This window comes from Mus caroli, unplaced genomic scaffold (assembly GCF_978045245.1).
Source record: "Mus caroli unplaced genomic scaffold, Mus_caroli_1 scaffold_1, whole genome shotgun sequence".
Taxonomy (NCBI): domain Eukaryota; kingdom Metazoa; phylum Chordata; class Mammalia; order Rodentia; family Muridae; genus Mus; species Mus caroli.
The window spans coordinates 13,417,330-13,437,305 of record NW_028227256.1 but is presented as its reverse complement, the minus strand read 5'-3'; the positions used below and the strand labels follow the sequence as shown (position 1 = coordinate 13,437,305).

At 40.1% G+C, this 19,976-nt stretch overlaps 1 protein-coding gene across 8 annotated transcripts in view; it reads left to right on the top strand.

Moving 5' to 3' along the window:
- The window catches only part of Stau2 (staufen double-stranded RNA binding protein 2), a 316,808-nt gene that overhangs the window by 56,088 nt on the left and 240,744 nt on the right, over window positions 1–19,976 (top strand). For 7 of the 8 annotated variants that reach the window (XM_085835774.1, XM_029474170.2, XM_029474163.2 and 4 more), the window contains one exon: window positions 5,719–5,878. In XM_085835774.1, the coding sequence (XP_085691900.1) occupies window positions 5,719–5,878 (160 nt within the window). Of the gene's footprint in view, window positions 1–5,718; window positions 5,879–17,655; window positions 17,834–19,976 lie in introns of those variants that run through there. The other variant, XM_029474171.2, reaches the window with a different exon arrangement.

Genomic DNA, 19,976 nt, shown 5'->3' with positions numbered 1-19,976 from the left:
ATGCTGCCTGCTTGGGATGCAACTGGCCACCTCCTTGAATTACTTTTGCATAAGTTTTGATTTATTGTTGCTTTTTAGTAACAGATAATTCTGTAGGCCTTTTTACACACTGCAGGATTAGCTGCAGGATTAGCTGGGTGGGTTCTCACTGAGGGTACTACTCCATTTATTCCATTTTTTTTCTTAGTTCTTCCAGCACAAACCAAGGTATTGTCAACATTGTTTCTTGGTGCTCTTTTTCTCCTTAAACTATACGTTTTGTATTTCTGTTTTTCCTGCCTGCCCCTTTTTTGTTGTAGATTTGCATGAGCGATTACTAATAACCATACAACAGAATTGATACTATGCTGTCTTAAAATCTCCTCTATCAATGAAATTAGTTTAGAACTCTTCAGTTTAGAATCAGGCAGATTGTTAGAAAATATCGAAAAGTAGATGTGCTCTTTGGCAAACTATCCCAAGATGTTTGTTAGCCCAGCTGCTAATATTGTTCCTCCTGAAACCACTTGAACTGGGCTTCACAGTCCACACTGCTCTCAGCACCATTAGACTGTGGTGCTCCTTTTAAGGTTGGCCCATTAATTAACACTTACAGTGTTTAACCTCTTCCCTTGTTTTCTACCTTCTCCAAAAAACCCAGCATGGTCACAGCTGAGCTACTTCTGGTACTACCTTTGTCTTAGTGACATTTCTGTTACTGCAGCAAAATATCATGACAAAGGCAACTTATAAAAGAAAACATTTAGGGGCTGGAGAGATGGTTTAGCAGTTAAGAGCACTGTCTATTCTTCCAGAGGTTTGAGCTCAATTTCCAGCAGCCATATGGTGGCTCACAACCATCTGTACTGGGATCTGATGCCCTCTTCTGGTGTGTCTGAAGACAGCTACAGTGTATTCATTCGTGTGTGTGTGTGTGTGTGTGTGTGTGTGTGTATGTGTATGTATGTATGTATGTATGTATGTGTATGTATGTATGTGTGTGTGTATATATAATAATCTTTAAAAAGAGGAAAGCATTGATTCAGGTGCTTTCCTCAGGGTTTCACAGGTTAAAGTCTAAGATCATAGTGGGTAGCATGGCAACAGGCAGGCCCTGGAGCAGTACGTCAGGGTTTAGGTTTGATCCACAGGCAGGAGGCATAGAGAGAGCTAACTGGGGATGGTCTGGGCTTTTGAAACCTCGAAGCCCACCTCCAGTGACACACTTGCTCCAATAAGGCTATACCTCCCAATCTTTTCCAAACTGTTCTACCACCTGGGGACCAACCATTCAAATATATGAGCCTATGGAGTATTCTCATTGAAACACCACATACATTTTATATCTTTCAGCAAGGTCACATTTCTAGTCATATTTTGTCAAATGATTTTGTTCAGTTTTCTAGCTTATGTTTAGTAAGTTTTCCAAACTATTTTCCTCAGTCTGCTTTAACAGAGTACCACTAACTAGATCGCGATTGGTTAAGAGAAAGAAATCCATTTCTCATAGTTCTAGAGTCTGGGAAGTAATTTGATTTGGGTACCACTAATTAATTTCCTGGTCAGGGGCTCTTTCTGGCTTAAAGATGCTGCTTTCCTACCATATCCTCACAAGTTCAGGTTCTTTGATAAAACTAATTCTGTCATGGAGACCATACCTTTGTGCCTTTATCTACCTTCCAGAATCCTCCCTGGTACTGCCATGTCCAGTATTAAGGTTTCAATATAAGAATGAGAGGAGGGAACACAAATATTCAGTCCATAGTGAACTGTATTTCTTTCTTTTGTGTGCTTTCCAAAGTCTCTCTTTCTCTTATTTCCATGGATACCACTGATGTGGCCGATTTCCTGGGTAGCTGGGTGTGTAAGGAAAGATAAAGAAGCTAATGAGTGTTTAAACTGGAACTGCTGGGAGAATATGGAAGGAGCATTCTGGAGCATACAGGGGTAGGGACCGAGGGAAAAGAGACTGGACTGTTTGACTCGCTTGAGTTTGTGGAGACGCTCATGGTGTGCTCCTAAACAATATGGGTATTGTTTAGGAGAGTTCTTGGAGACAGGATGTCAGGGTTTTTAAACTTACCTTTCTGTCATCATTTTTGTTAAGTACCAAAAGATTTGGGAAAAGGAACAAGTCATCAATGAATCTTACTTTTAAATGAGGTTGAAAGTTTATTAAGTATAAATTTAAACCTGAGATTCATTTTAAATGTATGTGTATCGGTGTTTTGGTTGCATCACTGAGAGTATACTATATGCATGCCTGGTGCCCTTGGAGGCCAGAAGACGATGTCAGATCTTCTGGAATTGGAATTAGAGACAGTTGTAAGCTGCCATGTGGTTGCTGGGTACCAAACCTGAGTTCCCTGTAAGAGTCAAGAGTAGGTAGCTATTTAACGGTCTGAAACATTTCTCCAGCCTCACAATTTTTAAACTGAATTATAATAAAAGGAAAATAATAACTTTAAACCAATATATACACATTTTGCTTTTTTTTTTTTTTAAGATTTATTTATTATTATATCTAAGTACACTGTAGCTGTCTTCAAGCGCACCAGAAGAGGGCATCAGATCTCATTACGGATGGTTGTGAGCCACCATGTGGTTGCTGGGATTTGAACTCAGGACCTTCAGAAGAGCAGTTGGTGTTCTTAACCACTGAGCCATCTCACCAGCCCCACATTTTGCTTTTTAAAAGGGGTGTCTGTAGCTCTGCTTTTTCTGGAATGCACTTTGTAGGCCAGGCTGGCTTCAAATTTAAAGAGATCAATTGCCTCTGCCAGCTGAGTGCTGGGATCAAAGGTGTGTGCCACCACACCCAGTGCATTTTTAATGACTTTTTTTTCCAGCTCTATTTTAGAAATAGAAGCTACAGAATACCATAAAGAGCAGCATGCCTTCAGGTATGCCATATTACAATATTTCTTGTTTCCTCAGAATACACCTCTAATTTTTCCTTAGAGGTTTGAAAGTAAATTTCAGTTATAACTTTGTTTACTTGAATACTTAGATGTGTCTGTCTTTTAAGAATAAATACCCTTTTATTATAACTGCAATGCTGCCATAATTTATTCTATTTAATATAATCTTTATTAGTCTGCTTGAAGCTACTCTAAGTGAAACAAGAGACTGAGTAACTTATAAATAAATTTATATGACAGGAGACTGGAGTGAGAACCTCCTTTCTTTCTCATTAGAGCCCGGTGGAGGAGAGAAGGCAAAGACAGGAGGTAGTTTCTTCTAGAACAGGCCCACTGTAAGGTCCATCTGCCATCGGGAGTGCTCTTTCCTTATGATCTCATCGTCTCTTAAGGGCTGGCACAAACTGTTGGGGATTCGTCTGAGCCTCAACACAATCCATGGGCAGATTTCTCCAGTGGTTGTGTTTCTCTTTGTTTCTTTTAAAATATCCACCATGGATGTAATTAAGGAGCTTATGCTATATCTTATCACATCTCTTGTGTCCTATAATATCTTTAATATATAATAATATCCATGCATTCTTTTTTTTCATGACTGATCTTTTTGAAGTCTCAGCTGGTTATCTTATTGCATGTCCTATAATTAAGACTTGATACTTTCCCTCATGAATGGATGCAGGTTAAGATTTTTTGTCCAAGGATAGAATGTAGTCGCTGATGAGTGCTTTTCATTGAGTTTTATCTAGAGACATCTGATGTTGGGTGGCATTAATGTTGATCACCCTAGCTTTAATCAGTCATTGAGATATTTTCTGGGGCTGCAGAGATGGCTCAGTGATTAAGAACATTTGCTGTTCTTGCAAAGGATCCAGGGTCAGTTGCACCCATATGGTGGCTTACAGACATCTATATCTTCACTTTCAGAGGATCTCATGCTGTCTTCTGATGTCTGCAAGCATCTGTAAAACACCCATATAAACAAAATATATTTTAAAAGATAATTTTCTAAGAGATCACTTTGCTACAAAGATACATTCTAAAATTAATGAATAGTTTTCAATTATTACTACGAAGTAGTAAGTGTTCTGTGTTTATTCTGTGGCTTGATCTGAAAACCTAAAGATAAAAAGTAATATTGTGTACTCAATGGAAGTATGTAAATGGAATGTAGGATGCAGAGAAATGGGAATGAACGTGCAGAACTTTTATGCCACAGTAAAATGGTGACAGTTGAAAAATGGGTAAGATGGTTAGCTTTTAAGCTTAGATAGTTTCATTTTTTATTTTCTTTTAAACTTATTTTTAGAAAGTGTGTGTGTATGTGTTAGTGTGCAGGTATGCTGTATATATGTGTGTCGAGTAGCCACCAGAGGCTCACACTGGTTGTCTTTCTTTATTGCTCTCCACTTTCCCTTTTCTCTCACTAAATCTGGAGCTCACTGATGGGGTAAGGCTGTCTGACCTGCAAGCACACCTAGCTTTTTATGTGGATTCTGTGTACTGACTCATGTTCTTATACTTGCATGGCAAAGCCTTTATGGAGTGAGCCATTGTCCTTACCTCCTCACTCTTCCATTTTTACTGTGAGGTAGTGTTTCACTGTCACTCAGGCTGGGCTTGAATGGCAGCCCCTCATGCCTGTGTTTGCTTTCTGAGTACTGGGCTTATGGGGTGTATGGGTCTCCTGAAGAAAGACGGAGTATTTAGTTACTTGTATATTGCCATGATGGAATACCATGATCAAGATGAGTTTATTTTGGGCTTAAGAATCTAGAGAGAGGGGCTGGAGAGATGGCTTACTGGTTAAGAGCACTGACTGCTCTACAAGAGGTTCTGAGTTCAAGTCCCAGCAACCACATGATGGATCACAACCATCTGTAATGGGATCCAATGCCCTCTTCTGGTGTGTCTGAAGACAGATATAAAATACTCATATAAATAAAATAAATCTTTGAAAAAAAAAAGATTCCAGACAGAGAACAGTCCATGATGGTGGGGTAGAGTTAGCAGGCTGCAGGCAGCTGAAGCAGCAGCTGAGAGTTCACATCTCAAACCACAGATAGAAGCCAGAGAGAGCCAATACTTTAGAAACCTCAGAGCTGTCTCAGTGATGTATGTCTTCTAACATGACCACGTCTAATCCTTCTCATACCGTCCACCAGCTGGGATCACATATTCAATATGTGTCCATGGACCCATTTTCTTTCAAACCACCACAGTAGTTTTAGCAGCAGTAAGTTTAGGTTATCACATCTAAGTGAAGCATGATGAAAGGATGGGCCCAGTACAGTGTTCTTCCAGAAAGATGAGGAAGATTTGAGAAATGTTCATGGAGTTAGCCTGAATAGACTTGTGTTCTGGTTAAGGGCACATTGTGAGAACTGAGTAGTGTTCTAGACACTGAATGTATGAAGGTGTAAGGGCCATGACTGCTTGATTTCTGTTAGTTTCTCTTATTTGTTGTATCTGTAATTTTCCCAGGACTGTTTGAAGAACATTAGCAATGTGATTCTATTTTGGAAAAGAGTTTTGCCTTGGTCTAGTCCATTTAAAATGTATTTAGCGCTGCTGCTATGTCTTTGGATAAGATCAGGCAGTTTGGTATAATCTAAGATTCTTTCATAGGTAGAATATGATTTGTTATTGTTGCAAATGATTTCTAATATACTTCTGGTACAATTTTGGTTCTATGGTATGTGTGTTTTCTCAGACCACCAGTTTTTGTTCTATGGTGTGTGTGTGTGTATGTGTGTGTTCTCAGACCCCCAGGTTTGGTACCTGAAAAATTTTTATGTTTTCTCTCTCTGGTTTTTCCAAGATGTTTTCGGTGCAGCTGAGTCTTGGCGAGCAGACATGGGAGTCCGAAGGGAGCAGTATAAAGAAGGCCCAACAGGCTGTTGCTAACAAAGCTTTGACTGAATCTACGCTTCCCAAACCAGTTCAGAAACCACCTAAAAGTAATGTCAATAATAACCCAGGTATGGCATTGGTTTGTTTCCTTCCTTGTGCTATGTGCTGAGGTGTTACTCTTCTTTGTGTGTTGCATTTGTATAATAGGAGAGCACCAAGTTAATAGTACACACACACACACACACATAAACACACACACTGTAATTAAGATAACAGCAAAGAAGAGAATGATATTTGTTTTTAAAGTTCACCTTAGTCGACACTGTAAAAATCTATCCCTTTGAATGTTGTCTAGAACACATGGGGATACAAATGCAGGAAATGTGTTTCTTTTTTTTAAAAAATTTTTAATATTTTTTATTACGTATTTTCCTCAATTACATTTCCAATGCTATCCCAAAAGTCCCCCATACCCTGCCCCCTGTTCCCTACCCACCCATTCCCATTTTTTTGACCCTGGCGTTCCCCTGTACTGGGGCATATAAAGTTTGTGTGTCCAAAGGGCCTCTCTTTCCAGTGATGGCTGACTAGGCCATCTTTTGATACATATGCAGCCAGAGTCAAGAGCTCCGGGGTACAGGTTAGTTCATAATGTTGTTCCACCTATAGGGTTGCAGATCCCTTTAGCTCCTTGGGGACTTTCTCTAGCTCCTCCAATGGGAGCCCTGTGATCCATCCACTAGCTGACTGTGAGCATCCACTTCTGTGTTTGCTAGGCCCCGGCATAGTCTCACAAGGGACAGCTATATCAGGGTCCTTTCAGCAAAATCTTGCTAGTGTATGCAATGGTGTCAGCGTTTGGAAGCTGATTATGGGATGGATCCCCGGATATGGCAGTCTCTAGATGGTCCATCCTTTCGTCACAGCTCCAAACTTTGTCTCTGTAACTCCTTCCATGGGTGTTTTGTTACCAATTCTAAGAAGGGGCAAAGTGTCCACACTTTGGTCTTTGTTCTTCGTGAGTTTCATGCGTTTAGCAAATTATATCTTATATCTTGGGTATCCTAAGTTTCTGGGCTAATATCCACTTATCAGTGAGTACATATTGTGTGAGTTCCTTTGTGATTGGGTTACCTCACTCAGGATGATGCCCTCCAGGTCCATCCATTTGCCTAGGAATTCATGAACAAGATTCTTTTTTTTTTTTTAACCCCCATTTTTTTTTATTACATATTTTCCTCAATTACATTTCCAATGCTATCCCAAAAGTCCCCCATACCCCCCCTCCCCCCCGACCCATTCCCATTCTTTTGGCCCTGGCATTCCCCTATATTGGGGCATATTAAGTTTGCAAGTCCAATGGGCCTCTCTTTCCAGTGATGGCTGACTAGGCCATCTTTCAATACATATGCAGCTAGAGACAAGAGCTCCGGGGTACTGGTTAGTTTATTATGTTGTTCCAACTATAGGGTTGCAGATCCCTTTAGCTCCTTGGGTACTTTCTCTAGCTTCTCCATTGGGAGCCCTGTGATACATCCAATAGCTGACTGTGAGCATCCACTTCTGTGTTTGCTAGGCCCCGGCATAGTCTCACAAGAGACAGCTATATTTGGGTCCTTTCAGCAAAATCTTGCTAGTGTATGCAATGGTATCAGCGTTTGGAAGCTGATTATGGGATGGATCCCTGGATATGGCAGTCTCTACATGGTCCATCCTTTCATCACAGCTCCAAACTTTGTCTCTGTAACTCCTTCCATGGGTGTTTTGTTCCCAATTCTAAGAAGGGGCATATTGTCCACACTTTGGTCTTCATTCTTCTTGAGTTTCATGCATTTAGCAAATTGTATCTTATATCTTGGGTATCCTAAGTTTTGGGCTAATATCCACTTATCAGTGAATACATATTGTGTGAGTTCCTTTGTGATTGTGTTACCTCACTCAAGATGATGCCCTCCAGGTCCATCCATTTGCCCAAGAATTTCATAAATTCATTGTTTTTAATAGCTGAGTAGTACTCCATTGTGTAAATGTACCACATTTTGTGTACCTATTCCTCTGTTGAGGGACATCTGGGTTCTTTCCAGCTTCTGGCTATTACAAATAGGGCTGCTATGAACATAGTGGAGCATGTGTCCTAATGACCAGTTGGAACATATTCTGGGTATATGCCCAGGAGAGGTATTGCTGCATCTGCCGGTAGTACTATGTCTAGTTTTCTGAGGAACGGCCAGACTGACTTCTAGAGTTCTTGTACAAGCTTGCAATCACACCAGCAATGGAGGAGTGTTCCTCTTTTTTCACATCCTCGCCAGCATCTGCTGTCAACTGAATTTTTGATCCTAGTTATTCTGAATGGTGTAAGGTGGAATCTCCGGGTTGTTTTGATTTGCATTTCCCTTACGATTGAGGATGCTGAACATTTTTTCAAGTGCTTCTCAGCCCTTTGGTATTCCTCACTTGAGAAATCTTTGTTTACCTCTGTACCCCATTTTTAATGGGGTTATTTGAATTTCTGAAATTCAGCTTCTTGAGCTCTTTGTATATATTGGATATTATTCCCCTATCAGATTTAGGATTGCTAAAGATCTTTTCCCAATCTCTTGGTGGCCTTTTTGTCTTATTTACAGTATCTTTTACCCTACAGAATCTTTGAAATTTTCTGAGGTTCCATTTGTCAATTCTTGATATTACAGCACAGGCCATTGCCGTTCTGTTGAGGAATTTTTCTCCTGTGCCCATACCTTCAAGGGGTTTTCCCACTTTCTCCTCTATAAATTTCAGTGTCTGGTTTTATGTGCAGTTCTTTGATCTGCTTAGATTTGATCTCTGTTCAAGGAGATAAGAATGGATCAATTCACATTCTTCTACATGATAACCTCCAGTTGTGCCAGCACCATTTGTTGAAAATTCTTTTTTCCACTGGATGGTTTTAGCTCCCTTGTCCAAGATTAGGTGACCATAGGTGTGTGGGTTCATTTCTGGGTCTTCAATTCTATTTCATTGGTCTACCTGTTTGTCGCTGTACCAGTACCATCCAGGTTTTTAATCTCAATTGCTCTGTAGAACAGCTTGAGGTCAGGCATGTCGATTCCCCCAGAGGTTCTTTTATTGTTGAGAATAGTTTTTGCTATCTTCAGTTTCTTGTAATTGCAGATGAATTTGCAAATTGCCCTTTCTAACTCAGTGAAGAATTGAGTTGAAATTTTGGTGGGGATTGTATTGAATCTGTAGATTGCTTTTGGCAGGATAGCCATATTTACTATATTAATCCTGCCAATCCATGAGCATTGGAGATCTTTCCATCTTCTGAGATCTTCTTCAATTTCTTTGTTCAGAGACTTGAAGTTCTTGTCATACAGATCTTTCACTTCCTTAGAGTCACACCGAAGTATTTTATATTATTTATGACTATTGTGAAAGGTGTTGTTTTTCTAATTTCATTCTTATATTGTTTATCCTTTGTGTAGAGAAAGGCCACTGATTTGTTTGAGTTAATTTTATATCCACCTACTGTGCTGAAGCTGTTTATCAGGTTTGGGAGTTCTCTGGTGGAGTTTTTAGGGTCACATATATACTATCATATCATTTGCAAATAGTGATATTTTGACTTCTTCTTTTCCAATTTGTTATCCCCTTGATCTCCTTTTGTTGTCGAATTGCTCTGGCTAGGACTTCAAGAAGTATATTGAATAGGTAGGGAGAAAGTGGGGAGCCTTGTCTAGACCTTGATTTTAGTTGGAATGCTTCCAGCTTCTCTCCATTTACTTTGATGTTGGCTACTGGTCTCCTGTATATTGCTTTCATTATGTTTAGTTATGGTCCTTGAATTCCTGATCTTTCCATGACTTTTATCCTGAAGGGGTATTGGATTTTGTTAAATGCTTTCTCAGCATCTAACCAGATGTTCATGTGATTTTTTTCTTTGAATTTGTTTATATAGTGGATTACGTTGATGGATTTCTGCATATTCAACAATCCCTGCATCCCTGGGATGAAGCCTACTTGGTCATGATGGATGATTGTTTTCATGTGTTCTTGGATTCGGTTTGTGAGGATTTTGAGTATTTATACATCGATATTCATAAGGGAAATTGGTCTGAAGTTCTTGTTCTTAGTTGGATCTTCCTGTGCTTTAGGTATCAGAGTAATTGTGGCTTCATAGAATGAATTGGGTAGAGTGCCTTCTGTTTCTATTTTGTGGAATAGTTTTAGGAGAGTTGGAATTAGGTCTTCTTTGAAGGTCTGATAGAACTCTGCACTAAACCCATCTGGTCCTGGGCTTTTTTTGATTGGGAGACTATTAATGACTGCTTCTATTTCTTTAGGGGAAATGGGACTGTTAAGATCATTAATCTGATCCTGATTTAACTTTGGTACCTGGTATCTAGGGTGTTGTTCATTTCATCCAGGTTTTCCAGTTTTGTTGGGTATAGCCTTTTTGTAGCAGGATCTGATGATGTTGGATTTTCTCAAGATCTGTTGTTCTGTCTCCTTTTTCATTTCTGATTTTGTTAATTAGGATACTGTCCCTGTGCCCTCTAGTTGGTCTGGCTAAGGGTTTACCTATCTTTTTGATTTTCTCTAAGAACCAGCTCCTGGTTTGGTTGATTCTTTGTATAGTTCTTTTTGTTTCCACTTGGTTGATTTCAGCCCTAAGTTTGATTATTTCCTGCCGTCTACTCCTCTTGGGTGAATTTGCTTCCTTTTGTTCTAGAGCTTCTCTGTGTGCTGTCAGACTGTTAGTGTATGCTCTCTCTAGTTTCTTTTTGGAGTCACTCAGGGCTGAGTTTTACTCTTAGGACTGCTTTCATTGTGTCCCATAAGTTTGGGTATGTTGTAGCTTCATTTTCATTAAACTCTAAAAAAATCTTTAATATCTTTCTTTATTTCTTCTTTGACCAAGGTATCATTGAATAGAGTGTTATTCAGTTTCCACGTGAATGTTGACTTTCTATTATTTATGTTGTTATTGAAGATCAGCCTTAGTCCTTTGTGATCTGATAGGATGCATGGGATTATTTCAATATTTTTGTATCTGTTGAGGCCTGTTTTGTGATCAATTATAAGGTTAATTTTGGTGTAGGTACCATGAGGTGCTGAGAAGAAGGTATATCCTTTTGTTTTAGGATAAATTGTTCTGTAGTTATCTGTTAAATCCATTTGTTTCATAACTTCTGTTAGTGTCCCTGTGTCTCTGTTTAGTTTCTGTTTCCAGGATCTGTACATTGGTAAGAGTGGGATGTTGAAGTCTCCCACTATTATTGTATTAGGTGCAATGTGTGCTTTGAGCTTTACTAAAGTTTCTTTAATGAATGTGGCTGCCCTTGCATTTGTAGCATAGATATTCAGAACTGAGAGTTCATCTTGGTAGATTTTACCGTTGATGAGTGTGAAGTGCCCCTCCTTGTCTTTTTTGATAACTCTGGGTTGGAAGTCGATTTTATTCGATATTAGAATGGCTACTCCAACTTGTTTTTTCGGAACATTTGCTTGGAAAATTGTTTTCCAGCCTTTTACTCTGTGGTATTGTCTGTCTTTATCCCTGAGGTGGGTTTCATGTAAGCAGCAAAATGTTGGGTCCTGTTTGTGTAGCCAGTCTGTTAGTCTATGTCATTTTTTTGGGGGAATTGAGTCCATTCATATTAAGAGAAATCAAAAAAATGTACTTGTTCCTTCCTGTCATTTTTTGTTGTTAAAGTTGGGAATCTGTTCTTGTGGCTGTCTTCTTTAATTTTGTTAAAGGATTACTTTCTTGCTTTTTCTAGGGTGTAGTTTCCATATTTGTGTTGGTGTTTTCTCTTTATTATCCTTTGAAGGGCTGTATTCGTGGAAAGATATTGTGTGAATTTGGTTTTGTCTTGGAATGCTTTGGTTTCTCCATCTACGGTAATTGAGAATTTTGTTGGGTATAATAGCCTGGTCTGGCATTTGTGTTCTCTTAGTGTCTGTATAACATCTGTTCAGGATCTTCTGGCTTTCTTAGTCTCTGGTGAGAAGTCTGGAGTAATTCTAATAGGTCTGCCTTTATATGTTACTTGACCTTTTTCCCTTTCTGCTTTTAATATTCTCTTTTTATTTAGTGCATTTGTTGTTCTGATTATTATGTGTCGGGAGGAATTTCTTTTTCGGTCAAGTCTATTTGGAGTTCTATAGACTTCTTGCATGTTCATGGGCATCTCTTTCTTTAGGTGTGGGAAGTTTTCTTCTATAATTTTGTTGAAGATATTTGCTGGCCCTTTAAGTTGAAAATCTTCATTCTCATCTACTCCAATTATCCGTAGGTTTGGTCTTCTCATTGTGTCCTGGATTTCCTGGATGTTTTGAGTTAGCATCTTTTTTGCATTTTCTTTGATTGTTGTGCCCATGTTCTCTATGGAATCTTCTGCAGCTGAGATTTTCTCTTCCATCTCTTGTATCCTGTTCTTGATGTTGACATCTATGGTTCCTGATTTCTTTCCTCGGGTTTCTATCTGCAGATTGTCTCCCTTTGGGTTTTCTTCATTGTTTCTACTTCCATTTTTAGATCTTGGATGGTTTTGTTCAATTCCATCGCATGTTTGCTTGTGTTTTCATGTAATTCTTCAAGGGATTTTTGTGTTTCTTCTACCTGTTTAGCAGTGTTTGTCTGTAGTTCTTTAAGGACTCCTAAATGTTTAGCAGTGTTCTGTAATTCCTTGAGAGATTTTCGTGTTTCCTCTTTAAGGGCTTCTACCTGTTTAACACTGTTCTCCTGTATTTCTTTAAGTGAGTTATTAATTCCCTTCTTTAAATCTTCTACTACCATTATGAAATATGATTTTAAATAAGCGTCTTTCTTTTCGGGTGTGTGGGATTCCTTGTGTTGGTGTACTGGGTTCTGATGATGCCCAGTGCTCTTGGTTTCTTTTAGTAAGATTCTTATGTTTGCCTTTTGCCATCTGGAAATCTCTGGTGTTAATGATCAAGCTGTCTCTGGTTGGAGCTTGATCCTCCTGTGATTCTGTTAGCCTCTGTCAGCACTCCTGGGAGTCCAACTCTCACCTGAGTTCCAGTGGTCAGAGCATTCTCTGCAGGCAAGCTCTCCTCTTGCAGGGCAGGTGTTCAGAAGTCCGGAGCTCTGATCTACCTTCTGAGTTCTGGGGTCTGAACCCTTCCTGTAGGCTGACTCTCCTCTGGCAAGGAATTTGCCCAGGGGTCTGGGTCTCAGCTCCACCTCCTTGCTGAGGATGAAGGCCTGAGGGGACCCTGACCAAGAAGCTCTGTTGCTTCTATTGCTTAGTTGATCAGGAGGTCCTGGGTGTGCTAGCGGTCCTGTGGCATGGAGAGTCCTCTAGTGCCCTAGATGCCCTTGGCCGGGTTCATACAGAAGATGGCGGGGCTGGCCCCAACCTGAATGGATCCCAGCCTCTGGTCGGGCTGGGTTCCTTTGTTCCTGTTCCTGAGGGCACAAGATCCTCTGCGATTCTTTGGAGCTGATGTTGTGTTCCACTCACCCGTGATCCCAAGGTGATCCCGTGGTCCTGAGGCGTGGAAAGCACTCTGGAGCCCTTAGCAGCCTCCTCTGGGCTCAGAAGGAAGATCTTGAAATTCTTAATATTGGCATTTTGAAGAATAAAAAAATCTTTTAACAATGATAGGCTTATTAGTCTTTTATTGTTTGTGCTTTTAAATATGTTATTTGCTATATCTCATGTCTTTCATGATTGTGAAGATAACTTCATCTTATTTTTAGATTTTTGTTTGTTTTGTTTTGTTTTGTCTTGTTAATTGAAACCTAGCCTGTCTGGAGTCACCTTTATTTGCTTATTTGGGATGTTGGGAAGACTTTGCTGTTTGTTGTCTTAGTACATTATGTACAGTTGGCTGAAACCCCTTGCCACTGCACTGCAGAGGCAGCTCTGTGGTAACCAGGCAAGTTCAGCTGGTGATGAGGAGTCTGTTGAAGGGGAAGGATTTTTGGAGTCCACCAAAAGACCCTCACTCACAAAGGCCACAGAGTCCAACATTGCTGCAAACCACAAGAGGATTTTTATTGATACAACACATTGGGACCCCCCTCAACATGCAGGCAAGAGGAGAGACTCAGATCGAACAAAGAGCACACTTTTTATACCTTGTAAGGGGAAGATTTAGGCAACAAGGCTAGCTGGCTTATTCTAATTGGTGTATCAAGTAACCCTTTCAGGCATTGGTTGGTTTGCATAGGGTGAGTACTTTTGGCCTAGTCCTTCACTTTGCCTGCCCTTGTGTTTTTGTTTTTTTTTTCCTCACCATTGTTTAGTTGGCCAGCTTCCTTATCTGGCTGCACTTGACCTGCTAGTATAGTTTGGAAAGTCCCATCAGAGGGGGAAGGGACTGAGTGGTCTTGAATTTATTTTGGATTCTACAGGAGTTCCTATTCCTTCTTGTACTTTCCTTGTCCTGTCTAGGTGCCAGTCATTTCTGTAGGGAGCCTTGGGTGGCCAATCAATCAGTTTATCTTCCAGCAAGTAATTGGTGGGTGGCTATTATGTTCAGGACTTTCTAACTTTCTATAAAGCTGTTTTGGTGTTTAGTGGGAAGCTTTAAGTGCCTGGCCCCTGGCTCTGTGACCCCAGGCAGCTAGAAGAGGGACATCTGAGCCCCCAGAGCCATCATGATGAGTAAATACACTTATATCTGTACGTCAAGTCTGCCATCTGAGGCCATGTGGATGTCTGAAGGCTGCAGTGCCACTTGGAGACATACTGATCTGAATGGCCTGTGCTGCCATCTGAAGCCATGGTGAAGTCCTGGTTTGGCCTTGCTGCTGAGGGCTATGTCTGGGTCTCTGGTTGTATTTCAGTCAGGGTCTGTGTTGATGTCTGAGTCCCATGGGAATATTCCTGGGCTGGGCTGCCACCTAAGGGCATGTTGATGTTCAAGTACTGTGCTGAGCTAGCCCTACCCTCAATGGCCATCATACTCAGAAAAGCAGTTTGTCCCTTACCTGGGCAGCATGGGAGACCTGGGCCATGTTGAGCTAAAGTGAGCAGTGGGAGAGCTGGCCCCGCCTCTCACCACTTGTAGAACTTGGGGAAGCTGGCACAGACCCTCACCAGCTGCAGCATTCAGGGGAGTTGGCTCCTTGCCTCCCTTAGGCAGAACAATGGAGCTCACCTTGGTGGTGGGGTTGTAGGAGAGATGGCCCAAGGGCACGAGAGCAGGAGAGCTGACCCCACAGCTTGCCTGGGCAGAGTAGGAGGGCTAGTTCTGGTAGTGTGGGCACAGGAGAGCACATGGACTGACCAACTCAGCTTCCACCCTGGCCTAGACCCAGGGCTATGACTTGGCCCACCCCAACATCTACCCTACCTATGAACTGCTGGAGCTCATGAAGGGGCGTGTCGTCCTGCAGATCCAAACTGTGGGATCTTAATGACACAGGGCAACAAAAGGATGTCTGAGAGGAGTCCTGCTTAGGATCCAATTTGATAGCATAGCAGAAGCCAGAGGCCTTGAACCAGATCACGGAATCATTTTAATGAACATTTGCAAGTAAACCTGTATGGGCAAGAGGGCTCCCGTGTGACATACTGCAGCTTCCACAGTGAGATGTTTTTTAATTGTATTTATTCATTTTTATTTTTATTTACTCACTTTAAATTTTTTTCTTTTGTGTGGAGGTTACAAGGGCAGAGGGCAGATATAAAGGGATGGGGAGATGAGTGGGATTGGGGTGCATGATGGGAAACTCACAAAGAATCAGTAAAAAATTTAAATTAAAACTAGTAGTGGCCTTTTTCACTTATATATAGAAATTAAAAATTATTATGTATAACTATATGCCTAGTTACTGAACTTTTTAATAGTTAGCACTGATAATATCCCTTTAATAGATCTAAAGCCATATCAAAATATCATAAGATACCCCAAAATATGTATGATTTTGTATCAATTAAAATGTTTACTGAAACCTGGACCTGTGAGATGGTGCAGTGGGTAAAAGGCACTTGTCACCAAGCCCAGCAGCTGAAGGTAAATTCATGGGATCCGCATGGAGGGAGGAGAGAAGCAGCTCGTGTCAGTTACCCTGTGACTCTTCGTGGTACCATCGCTCTCATCCACTGCTCACTCACCTGTACATAAAATAGAGAATATTAAAAAAAAAGAATCCAAGAATTCCCAGTGTAGATGTGTTTGCAGCACCAAGCATATAGCCTCTAATACCTGAGAAACCTTGAGTAGTCATCCTCTTTGTGCAGTGGATTCTCTCACACTCAGACCATGAGAGCTGACCATCTCTCAGAGGCTCCTCTTAGCTCCTGTGGAGAGAGCCTGGTTCTTTCACATGTGACACAGGCTCCCTTCTGCTTCCCCTCCACAAAATCCAGCTTCCAACACCACTGAGGAGAGTGCAGTACTCTCGCTTCTAGTCAGAAGTGAGAAGTCAGACATTGTATGAGCTTCTTTCATTTAAGTCAGATGGCTAGACTACTTTACCTATGCTAACATACAGTTTGTGATGCGGTAGATGTGGTATACCCCAGTACTGTGTGTGCATCACCTCACATTAACTGCCCCTACTTGGGATTTTTAAATATATTGGATTCTTATTCATTGCCTTAGCTTTAGGGTGGGGTCTTTTAAGTCCCCCATTTGAATTTTTTTTTACTTGTGGATGAATAGTTATTATGTAAAGGAATTCAAAATGTCATAAGTTTTTCTGAGATGATGACTTACTCTGGAAGATAAGGAAGGGATTTGAAAATTTAGGCCAGCCAGGGCTTCACTTCAAAAACAACAACAACAACAACAAAAAAAACCAAACCACCACCACCACCACCACCAAAATAACAAAACAAACAAACAAACAAACAAACAAACACCCATTTAACTCAAGTAGTTCATAAGTCTTGATTCTGATAAATATTTTACTCGTTAAACTGAAATCCTTATGACATTTGAAATGTAAAATTAAAGACACAGATTATACTTTACTATTAAAGTCTATGGAAGATTGCTGGGCAGTTTCCTATAAATGTAAAGAAATCAGCTGGATGACCCACACCCCTGCCTCTAGATCAGTACCCACAGTCACTGAGTAGTAACCATCTTGTGACTTACTTAGAAATATCCAAGATGACCTTATAAATACTGTTCCTTTACTGTTAGTAATGCAAATGTTCCACCAAAGGCAAATGAACACATAGTGTTGATTTCATTCAATGATATAAAATATTAAAAACTCCTGATATATGCAATGAATGCATGAAAGAAGCAAGACAAAAGTAGTGTTTCTTTATCTATCAAGAACATGCAAACAGATTGGTCGCACCGGAGTCAGGGTGAGTCGCTAAGGGTGCTGTGTAGTGACTGGAGCGAGGCCTGAGGTGATGGAATGTTGTTGAGTAGGATGGCGGTCATGTGAGTCTTCACATCTACATCACTGAGCTCATGCTGCCATCTGTGTATTTCCCTTTATCCCCAGCAATGCATAGAAAGAGGGAGAGAGAAAAGGAGCCTCCCTTCTTCCTTGGCTTTTCTTTACTATCATATATGTGTATATACATACATACATATATACACACACACACACACACACACACACACACACACACATATATATATATATATATATATACAATTAGGGATTTATTAAACTAATTGAATTGCTATTCAATCAAATAAGTAATTGCTACTCTGAGTAATAAAGGAAATATTAAGTAGATAGTCTAAGAGGCATATTTCGAACAAATGGTACAGATTTTTTGTTAAATTTCACTCAATATATAGGTTTCATATATATGTATATGCATGTATGTTTAACTAAATAATCTATTTTAATATTTAAAATAAATCTTGACCCAATATTACATTGTGTCTTTCTGCTACAAAATTAAAAAACAAACAAAAGAAAAACCAAAACCAAGCCAAACCACCAGCACCACAACCCTTTTCTCCTAAGGAGAAGCTACTGGAAGGCCCTGCTGCCTGTCACCTGCTGGGCGCATGCACTCGGCTTAGCTCTTCGTCACCTGCTTCCTTAGGAACGCACATGTGTGGGAGATAAGACACCCAGCCGAGTCATTATGGCCTGGAATTCACATCCTCCTGCCTCAGGTTTCTGAGTACTGGGATTACAGGTAGAAGCATCTGACCCTAGAATATTTTAAATCAAATTAATTTTTACTTTGTCATAAAAAATACTTTTTAAGGCAAAGGCTCTTCACAGTATCAAGCAAAGAAAATACTAATTTTAATAATTTAAAAATGTGCAGATTCTCCTTGCTGTTCATTTCTTTCCGAGTTGGCTTGTTCTAGTGAAGAATAGAAGAGATCGTTTTACTGCTTTTGCTGTACAGACGAGCTTTCCCAGCTTTGCTCTGCGTGCAGGTTGCTTGCTGGACTGGGTCATGAGTTCTGTGTAGTTTCCTGCATGCTTTCTTCGCCCACTGCCCACCTGTGTGTCGTAGAGCCTTTTCTGGACCTAAAACTGAAAACAAAAGGCTGCATGGCTTCAGGCTTGATGTCCTTGGCAGTGCTCCCCAGTGGGTAATGCTCACCTTGTTGCACTGGATCAGAAGACATTGTCTGGTGGTCTCTTGATTTTAAGATTGACCCATGGACTCTGGTGCTATTGGTCCAGTTAATCAGTTAGCAAGTTCCCAGTAACGTTAGGGTAGGTGACAGTAGCAGTGTGCTGCTGTTGTCTAGAACATCTAGTATTTTATCACCAGTTAACAAACTGGTGGTTGGTTGTTTTTTGGGAAGTTGGGGGTGGGAGGGGGACTTCATTCCTTTTGCTGGAATCCCAGCTAATATGATGAGCGTTCCTTTCTTTACCATCTTATTCCAAATACGGTTTATTCAGGAAAGGCAAGGTAAGGGTTTTATCCTTTCCCTTCATTAGCATCATGTGCAGACCTGGAATCCGCCATGTCTCCAAGGATGTTCCTGTGGGAGTGTGCATGCTTTAAATGGGGAGTGACACTTAAACGCTACATTCGACGTGCTGGCTGCCTTCATTACTAACACATTGCTTGGCCTCTCTTAAGTAGATAGAGCTGGGAACTACCATATTCCTTTAAAGTTTTTTTATATTTACTTTTGTGGTAGAGCCCAGGCTGGCTTTTGCTTCAGTGTGTTGCTTAGATGAGCTTGAATGTCTGCTCTTCTTGTATACTCCCAGGCACTAGGATTGCAGGCATGTACTACCATGCCTGCTTCCGATGGCGTTGGGATGAAACCCAAGGCTCTGAGCACGCCACGCCAGCAGCCTGCCTGCCGCAGTCTCACCCCCTTTCTTCTTCTTTTTGTTTTTAGAGAGATACCAGGGACCTTACTTACACGTTTCATTCATATGTTACATTAATTCATGTATTTGATTCTTACATTTCATTATCTGATTCATTAAACATAAACACAGTTACTTGTACTTTGTTTTTCACCTATCTTTGGATATATAATAATGTAATAATAGTACTGACATCAGTAGCATGTTTGCTTAGAAATAGTTCACAATTTCCTTTCCTTTAAGCTACAAATATTTTGCTGTCTTTAAAGTCGTTTAAAATAATTAACTCGCACAGTTAAGGCCATCAGTTTAGTTTACTTTTAGTGCACTTGTGTTTTTTTTCTTTAAAAATATTTGTCTCTATTTTGGTTTAATTTTATTTGCATTAAAAGTATGTTACTATTAAAATTCATATTTCTGGTAATATGAATATGGAAAACAGTTTGAGATTGTTTTGTTCTTTTTTTTGAGTAAATCTCATTGGTATTTTTAAAAATTAGTTAAAAATTTCCTTCTCATTAAATCAGCAACTCAGTTCACAATTAGATTCTGTTTTCTTTGTATTTTAGTTGTTTCTTCCCCCTCCCCCATGGAAATTTTTGTGTAATTATGAATAAAATCTCAGTTTTGGCTTTATGCTTAAAAAAAGCAAATAAATGCTTATATCTTATTTTCTTAAATGAAAGGTAGGGCAGAATACACACTGTTTTGTTATGTTAAAAAGTAAACAAGGAAAGGAAGAAAGGGAAAGCAATCTGGTCTGGTCTGCTTTATTGTTCAGTGTTTTATACTGTGATGCTTAGGCATCTAGTGGCACATTGGTGGGTTTTATAGGTACTGACTGTACGGAGTTTGTTTGTTTTTTGGTATTTCCTGGGATCAGATGGCATTTTAGGTTTTGAAAGTCTCACCCACAGATTATCATCAGATAAGTCAAAGCATTACTGCTAACCCTGTATTAATTGCTAATGTTTAGTTCCTTGATTAGCAAC